The 8,881-nt window shown below is 37.5% G+C and overlaps 2 protein-coding genes across 2 annotated transcripts; one reads left to right on the top strand and one right to left on the bottom strand.

Annotated features, from left to right (window-relative positions):
- Positions 1-393: 393 nt before the first annotated feature.
- LOC132189680 (protein PHOTOSYSTEM I ASSEMBLY 2, chloroplastic) lies at positions 394-2,638 on the bottom strand. Its single transcript, XM_059604443.1, has 3 exons — positions 2,367-2,638; positions 1,964-2,105; positions 394-750 (listed from the first exon to the last, which is right to left on the bottom strand). The coding sequence occupies exons 1-3, from the start codon at positions 2,480-2,482 to the stop codon at positions 664-666; spliced, it is 345 nt and encodes a 114-aa protein (XP_059460426.1). The 5' UTR covers positions 2,483-2,638; the 3' UTR covers positions 394-663.
- A 38-nt stretch (positions 2,639-2,676) lies between these two features.
- LOC132189679 (glycosyltransferase family protein 64 C3-like) lies at positions 2,677-3,787 on the top strand. Its single transcript, XM_059604441.1, has one exon. It carries the CDS (start codon positions 2,690-2,692, stop codon positions 3,683-3,685), a length of 996 nt encoding a protein of 331 aa, XP_059460424.1. The 5' UTR covers positions 2,677-2,689; the 3' UTR covers positions 3,686-3,787.
- The last annotated feature ends 5,094 nt before the right edge of the window (positions 3,788-8,881 follow it).

Raw genomic sequence — 8,881 nt, 5'->3', positions numbered from 1 at the left:
AAAAAATAAATTTAAAGGTTAAGGGGCATTATCACATTAATCTAGTGATATGAAGGTGAAATGAGGGTGTAATATTTGAGCCAAAATAATTAAGTTTGGCCTTGCCCATAAGAAGAAGAAAAATGCTTGGCCCTTGGCCTTATTATAACAAAAATCATTTTATACCCGAACCTTAAACAGTCCAAATCTTTCATTAAAAAAATTAGGTATGAGCAATACACCCAGTTTAATCATTAACAAGATGATGGGTTGCATCTTTATATGAGAGGATTTCATTTGGCTTGTGGTCTTTTAGGTTGAAAGCATAAAAGCGTTTTTTTCCGAAGAGAAGGAGGTAGTGGGTACTGGCCCATACTATAAAAGGAAAAAATTATGCAATGTAACACCACAATCTGCATCATGCACATCAATATAAAGAAATACAGTGGTTTAAACTCAATCATTCCATTTCTTTTCCTTTTCCAACTAGTAATATGGAAATTACATTAATGCCACTCAAAGACAATCTTCTTGAGGGGGAGAATCATACAGAAGGAGAAGACAAACAACCTCAAAGTAAACTGTTCAAAACAATTAAATCCACCTTCATGTACATAGTTTCTGGTTCAATGCTCGCCAAATTGTAGGATCAACATCCTTAGCAAACCAGAAGAGTTTAGAGGCTCAAAAAGATAGGTCAGCACCATCGCTAGAATTTGGGAAGGTAACACACTTGAAAACTTTGCAATTTGAGCACAAGATGTATCCAGTCTGCAGCCAAAAGTCAAGTATAAAAATGAGGATGTAATAGTTCTTTTCCATGAGATGAATCTATAACTAGCAAACGTTTGTGCAGGGATTATCAACACCAGGAAGTACAAACCCTACCCCCGCCCCATGCTACGCGTCTACATGTGATTTGAGGGTTAAAAAGTTTTAGTAGCTGACATGGACTAAATGTTAGAAAGACAAAAATTTCCTCTAAACCAATTTAAAGGAAATATTCTCCAACCCATTTAAAATAATACCAAGTGTCTAAATATTTAAAATGCACATTAAATTCTTAATGTCATTAATAGCAGTTTACTTTTTTTTTTTTGACATGTCCACGCAAGGGAATGAGGAGGGGGGATTCGAACTAGTGACCTTCGCTTCATGAGGCGTAGTCCACAGGCGATTAAGCTATTCCTTGGGGACAGCAGTTTACTAACTTAGACTAAATTTCATATGCCTTTTAAATGTTTATAGACACTTGGCACTATTTTAAATGGGTTGAAGGATATTTCATTTGGAAGAATTTTATGTCCATGTTAGAATTTATTTTTGACTAGTTTCTAAAAAGAGAAGCATTCTATCATGATGTGGTGTAAAACTCATTTTTATAGCCTTCAATATAAATTTGACGCATTAGGTAAAAACACAAAATATAATGGAGATGAAAACACAGTATTTTTATTCAAATCAATCCCATAAACTTTTTCATTAATTCTAATCCAATGCTCACCACTTACCACCAAACCCCCTCGCCCACCTCCAAGCCCTCAACACTAAAGTTTCTAAAACCAATCAAGACGGTGGATACAGTTATTTTAACAAGGGGGTATTTTGTTTATGAGGTATTTAGAAATGATTTAATGTGAAGGATTGTATTATTTTTTAGTGTTTCAAGCTAAAATGTCAAAACACCTAGTTTTCACCAAGACTGGATTAAAGTTATTCTCATCTTAAAAATACTATGAGATAATCATTTATGGACAATCAAACTAATGCTTCTATTTATTTTGTCTAATGAGGTTAAATCCTTATTGGGGAACAAGAAGTCTTTTGGACAATGGACAAGTATTATATATATATATATATATATATATATATATATATATATATATATATATATATATATATTCTTCTTTAGCTACGGTCTATGAATTTTTTAATGCATCATCCTCCACTATGGTATTCATAAGGGTTTGAGAGAAGTACTTACAGCTCTGCAAGATGGGCATCGGCGATAGATTCGCTTGTTTTCAGCTCTCACATTGGTTTTTTGCCCTTTGCAAAAATCACAAAGTAACCATCCTTTGCCGTTGCAAGGTTCACAGATAATTGCTGCATCAACCTTAAAAGAACTGGACTAGAGTAAGAACACACTAAAATAAATTCTATATTCATAAAATTATTCTAAACTTCCTCTAGTTTTTTCAGAGAAAATAAGATTATTACTTTCAATTTCATAATCTAAAATTTAATACTGGAGAGGAGTAGCATAAATCTATGGGATCAAAGAAAATTCGAACAGAAATTTCCATTAGAATAGTGAAATGGGCTTCAGGCCCATGTGACTGCGAAAGTGGGTTAGTTAAATTCCCAACAAAGTCAATGATTTGCACCTTTGCTGGACTGGCGGGAGTGGTGCGCAACGTGCAGGCTTCAATAAGGGTGGCGATGGCGATGGCAAGATTCGTAAAAAGTTGAGCTTCGCGGGGGCCATAAACAACATCGCCATTACACTTTCCTCGCCTCACCGAGGCTTCGCCTCTCTTTTTATCAGATAACGCTGCATAGAATTACCAACAAATAACAATAATACACCCCCGAGCTTCATCACAAATAACAAAACTGCCAACACCTTTTCCCAACATTTGCACTCCAATCTTCTGTTATTATCGAAATTGCCACTACTGTACAAATCAAGCTGATCGATGTTCCTCTAATGGAGATGAATCGGGTGCTAACAGTCTTCGTGTTCCTCTTCTTCTTATTCTTCTCCGTAAACGCTTCGCGTACACGATCTGCTGACCCGTGCAACCCAAGCGCCCAGCGGGACCCACGGACGCTCCGATCGGACAAGGTAACGGTCCTGATCAACGGCTACTCCGAGTCCCGCATCCCTCTTCTCCAGTCACTCGCCGCCACGTACGCCGCGTCCCCACTGGTATCCTCTGTGCTCGTCCTCTGGGGAAACCCCTCCACCCCGGCCCAAACCCTGGCCCGTTTGGCCCAAAATCTCTCACTCTCCTCCTCCTTCGGCGCAGCATCGGTCTCCCTGGTCCGCCAACCATCAAGCAGCCTCAACGCTCGGTTCCTCCCCCGACCCTCCTCAATCGGGACCCACGCCGTTTTGATTTGCGACGATGACGTGGAAGTCGATCAGCGATCGTTCGAGTTCGCGTTCAGAATCTGGGGATCGAATCAAGACCGTCCGATCGGGTTCTTCGTAAGATCGCACGACCTGGATCTGTCCAGGAAGGAGTGGATTTATACGGTACACCCGGACAAGTACTCGATCATGCTCACCAAGTTTATGATCTTGAAAAGTGATTACCTGTACAAGTACAGCTGTGAAGGTGGGCCCAGGATGGGGGAGATGAGGAGGATCGTTGATGGAATGCGGAACTGCGAGGACATCTTGATGAACTTTGTGGTGGCTGATGAGACGAATGCGGGGCCCATACTGGTGGGGGCAGAGAGGGCCAGAGATTATGGGGATGCGCGGAACGACGGTGGTGATGAACGGTGGGGATTGAAGGGTGTAGGATTGAGTAGTAGGAGAGGGGAGCATAGGAAGAGGAGGGGAGAGTGCATTAGGGAGTTCCACAGGGTGATGGGAAGATTGCCTTTGAGGTATGGTTATGGGAAGGTGGTTAATTCCGTTGGTGAACAAGGGATGTGTGAGAAAGGGGGGCGTTTGGTGCTTTGTGATCAATAACAGGAATAGCTTATTATGCTTTGTACTTGTTTGGGACAATGGGACTAAATAAATATTGTAATGAATTGTAACAGTAATTCAGTTGGTAATCAAGGAAATCAAATAAAGTTGTCAAATTTTGAAACGATCCGTAAATTCACTACGAAATTAGTGAGTTAGGGTGATGAGTTTAATTCATTTTATTTGGTAATTAAGATTATCGTTAGAAATATTAAATTTTTATGTTTCTGTTAGGTAAAAAAGTTTTCAGTTAAGATTGGCGGTACAAAGGACCTATTATCTATTTTCAGTTCAAATATCCTGTTTCCCACCATCAACCACTCATCAAAGGGCATCGAAATTGCACTGGTAAAACATTTTCAAGACTAGGAAAAGTGGACAATTAGATTCAGTTCAGTCTTACATTTCAAATTTTAAGTTTAAATTTTAGCATGTTAACACAACCTACCATTTTACTAACAAAAGCTGAGTTGTCCTTGATAAAAGCACTCATCTTTATTTCTTGTCGCGTGTGGCAGGTTCTTTGTTGTAAAAAGTGAGTTGTACAAGTCACCAAAACGTGCGTTTCACATAAGATTAACACGAGTAGGAAAAAAAATAAATATAGTAAGGTTTTAACTTCCTCAAAAAAAAAAAATGTTTTAACTTATAATGTTGACCAACACAAAAAGTGAAAAACTTCGTTTCAAATTTCCTACACCCAAAAAAAAAATCCAATATAAAATGAGAAAACCTTGAATCATGTCCGGCTGTAAAACTGGCGTTTTATGGCCTCTAATAGGGTGCTGCCACATATGCAAGATACAAATTAAAAGAATATATCAAATCCACTTAATTTTTAACACCTGATTATCCCTCTTTTCATTTCCTCCTAACCCACCAATCCGCAAACCACCGCACCTCTCCAGTCAAATGCCGGCGGCGGAATTCATAGAGCCACCTCTGGAATACACCGAAGGTCATCGCCGGAATCTGTCAATTTAAGATAGATGAGAACCGAGAGAGAGAGAGAGATCGGGTCTGTGATGGTTGATGGGTAATTGAGAAGAGAATTTATGTGGGTTTTGTTGATTGATGATTGTGGAGTTTGGGGATTTTGATTGTTTTGATTTGGGGATTTTGATTTAGTATTTCAATTTACGTGGGTTTTACTGATTGGGTTTTTCTTGGGTTGTGGATCTTGTTGTTGAGATGGGGTTCAACGGCCATTAGAGCTTCCAAATCTGGGTTGGGTCGAGCTCAACAATTTGATTTCTTTTCTGATAGGATTCCACGTGGTACTCGTCATCCACATCAGTTGAACCCACATTATTTGGTCATGAATAGTGGTGTTTGCCATTGGCCATGATGTGCAACGTGGCATGGATAATGGGGTTAGTGTTAATGTTATCTTATAATAGGAGTTAGTGAGAAGTTTACTTACTATGATGTTATTCAGCATGGGCAGATATGTGTTGTGGTGTGAGATAGTGTGAGAGAAGTGCTAGTGGTTTAGGTAACTGCTAGTAATAGAGTATTTAAGAGTCTTTGTATTATGTTATGAGTATGATGATTTGTGCAGAGTCCTAATTTTGTTGTGATTCAACTCTCACCCTAAGTGGAGTATTATCTTGTTTATCTTGTTCTAATTAGGACCCACTAAGGGTATCCGAACGTATTATCTTGTTTATGTATTTGTATTGTGGTAGAACTCCGGCCATAAGTGGAGATTTGTAACGTGTATTATCAGTATATTATATTAAATATTAATTGTGTTTCTATTATCTATTTGGGACCTATCAATTCTCTGTTCTATAGACTTGGTTTTTTATTTTACTTTATTCAAATGGTGGGTTCATTGGATTTGCTGGGATACAAGAAGTCTTTATTTTTTTTTATTAAAAAAAAATCAATTTATTAAAAAAAAAAAATTTATTAAAAAAAAAATAAATGGATAACATACGAACAAAATATGTGGTAGTCTATAAATTTTTATTTTATCTATATTTTTATCCTAATCTATATTCTTATCTTAGACATCATTGTATTTGCATCTGATATGTTCATTTTTATGTTATGTTTAGAATCGATTAGAAATATTTTTTTTTATTTAATATTTTGATTGCGTTGTGAAATTCAATCTCTTTTTTGATTACGATTAGATCTATACATTTTGATTCGGGTTGCTAACTCAACGGTAGAGTACTCGGCTTTTAAGTGCGACTAGCATTTTTTACACATTTGTATGAAGCAACGGATTCGTCAATACCATCGGTAGAGTTTGTAAGACCGCGACTGACCCTGAAAGGAAGGAATGGAAAAAGCAGCATGTCGTATTAATGGAGAATTCTGAGAATATTGTATTCTTATCTTATCGGATCGATCCAAAATTGTGTTTGAATTCTTGACGCGCAAAAAAAAAAGAAATTTAAAGTTGCGGTTAATTGAATAAATGGATAGAGCCCCATGGCTCCAATTATAGGGAAACAAAAAAAAGCAACGAGCTTCTGTTCTTAATTTGAATGATTAACCGATCTAATTAAACGTTAAAAATATATTAGTGCTTGATGCGGGAAATGTTTTTACCATAAGTGGATTAGATGATCGATTTTTTTTATAAATCCTAATTATTCGTAGATATTCTCCATTAGAGTGTGGGGATGAATGTGTAGAAAAAGCAGTATATTGATAAAAATATTTTTTTTTACAAATTTCCAAAATCAAAAGAGCGATTGGGTTGAAAAAATAAAGGATTTATAACCATCTTGTTATCCTAGAATGAACATAAAACTATTTAATTAGATGGAAAAAGAGAGGATAAAGATAATAGAAACACAATTAATATTTAATATAATATACTGATAATACACGTTACAAATCTCCACTTATGGCCGGAGTTCTACCACAATACAAATACATAAACAAGATAATACGTTCTGATACCCCTAGTGGGTCCCAGTCAGAACAAGATAAACAAGATAATACTCCATTTAGGGTGGGAGTTGAACCACAACAGAATTAGGACTCTACACAAATCATCATACTCATAACATAATACAAAGACCCTTAAATACTCTATTACTAGCAGTTATCTAAACCACTACCACTTCTCTCACACTATCTCACACCACAACACATAACTGCCCATACTAAATAACTTCCTAGTAAGTAAACTTCTCACTAACTCTTATTATAAGATAACACTAACACTAACCCCATTACCCAAGCCACGTTGCACATCATGGCCCATGGAAAACACCACTACTGCCCATGATCTGCATGTTGGTACTCCTTATCCATCTCCATGACCAAATAATGTAGGTTCAACTGATGTGTATGACGAGTCCTACGTGGAATCCTATCATTCGCCCCCCCCTTAAGAGAACCTTGTCCTCAGGGTGGAATGTGTGAAATTGACGTTGACAATTTGTAACTGCCCTCCAGTGAGATGTTGATAATGTGAGAAATCCATCTTAAGGTGCTTCAATGAGGATGTTGCCTACTGCGACTTGTCTCTTGTGGGGGAGCCATGAGATATTGTTGATCTTTTTCCTTTGTGTTGTTGGTTCTCTTCTCGGAGAATTGGTTAACTCCAACCAGCAAGTTCTTGATCTTGTTCAAGGAATCTTCCATGCTCTGCATCTTCTCACATTCCATGCTCTGATACCAATTGATAGGATTCCACGTAGGACTCGTCATACACATCAACCAAACCCACATTATTTGGTCATGGAGATAGATAAGGAGAACCAACATGAAGATCTTGGGCAGTAGTGGTGTTTGCCATGGGCCATGATGTGCAACGTGGCTTGGGTAATGGGGTACGTTAGTGTTAGTGTTATCTTATAATAGGAGTTAGTGGGAAGTTTACGTACTAGGAGGTTATTTAGTATGGGCAATTATCTGTTGTTGTGTGAGATAGTGTGAGAGAAGTGGTAGTGGTTTAGGTAACTGCTAGTAATAGAGTATTTAAGGGTCTTTATATTATGTTATGAGTATGGTGATTTGTGTAGAGTCCTATTCTGTTGTGGTTCAACTCCCACCCTAAGTGGAGTATTATCTTGTTTATCTTGTTCTGATTGGGACCCGCTAGGGGTATCATAACGTATTATCTTGTTTATGTATTTGTATTGTGGTAGAACTCCAGCCATAAGTGGAGATTTGTAACGTGTATTATCAATATATTATATTAAATATTAATTGTGATTTATTATCCATTTGGGACCTATCAATTGGTATCAGAGCATGGAATGTGAGAAGATGCAGAGCATGGAAGATTCCTTGAACGAGATCAAGAACTTATTGGCTGGAGTTAATCAATTCTCTGAGAAGAGCACCAACAACACAAAGGAAAAAAGATCAACAATATCTCATGGCTCCCCCACTGGAGACAAGTAGTAGCAGGCAACACCCCCATTGAAGCACCTTAAGATGGATTTCCCACGTTATCAACATCTCACTGGAAGGCAGTTACAAATCCTCAACGTCAATTTCACACATTCCACCTTGAGGACAAGGTTCTCTTAAGGGGGGGCGAATGATAGGATTCCACGTAAGACTTGTCATACACATCAGCCGAACTCACATTATTTGGTCATAGAGATGGATAAGGAGAACCAACATGAAGATCATAGGCAATAGTGGTGTTTGCCATGGGCCATGATGTACAACGTGGCATGGGTAATGAAGTTAGTGTTAGTGTTATCTTATAATAGAAGTTAGTGAGAAGTTTACTTACTAGAAAGTTATTTAGTATGGGCAGTTATGTGTTGTAGTGTGAGATAGTGTGAGAGAAGTGGTAGTGGTTTAGGTAATTGCTAGTAATAGAGTATTTAAGGGTCTTTGTATTATGTTATGAGTATGGTGAATTTGTATTGTCTTGTGTATGTGGTTCAACTCACACCCTAAGTGAAGTATTATCATGTTCTTGTTCTGACTGGGACCCACTAAGGGTATCAAAATGTATTATCTTGTTTGTGATCATGTTCTTGTTCTGACTGGGACCCACTAGAGGTATCAGAATGTATTATCTTGTTTGTGTGTTTGTATTGTGGTAGAATTCCGGCCATAAATGAAGATTTGTAACGTGTATTATCTTTATATTGTATTAAATATTAGTTGTGTTTCTATTATATGTTTGGGACCTATCATTTTCCATCACTTTCCCTGATTTTCTGAGCAACCAAACAAAAAAAAAGAGAAAAAAAATTGAACTAG

This window comes from Corylus avellana, chromosome ca8 (assembly GCF_901000735.1).
Source record: "Corylus avellana chromosome ca8, CavTom2PMs-1.0".
In the NCBI taxonomy this organism is placed as follows: Eukaryota; Viridiplantae; Streptophyta; class Magnoliopsida; order Fagales; family Betulaceae; genus Corylus; species Corylus avellana.
The sequence above is the reverse complement of the archived record's forward strand: the minus strand, read 5'-3'. Positions and strand labels throughout refer to the sequence as shown.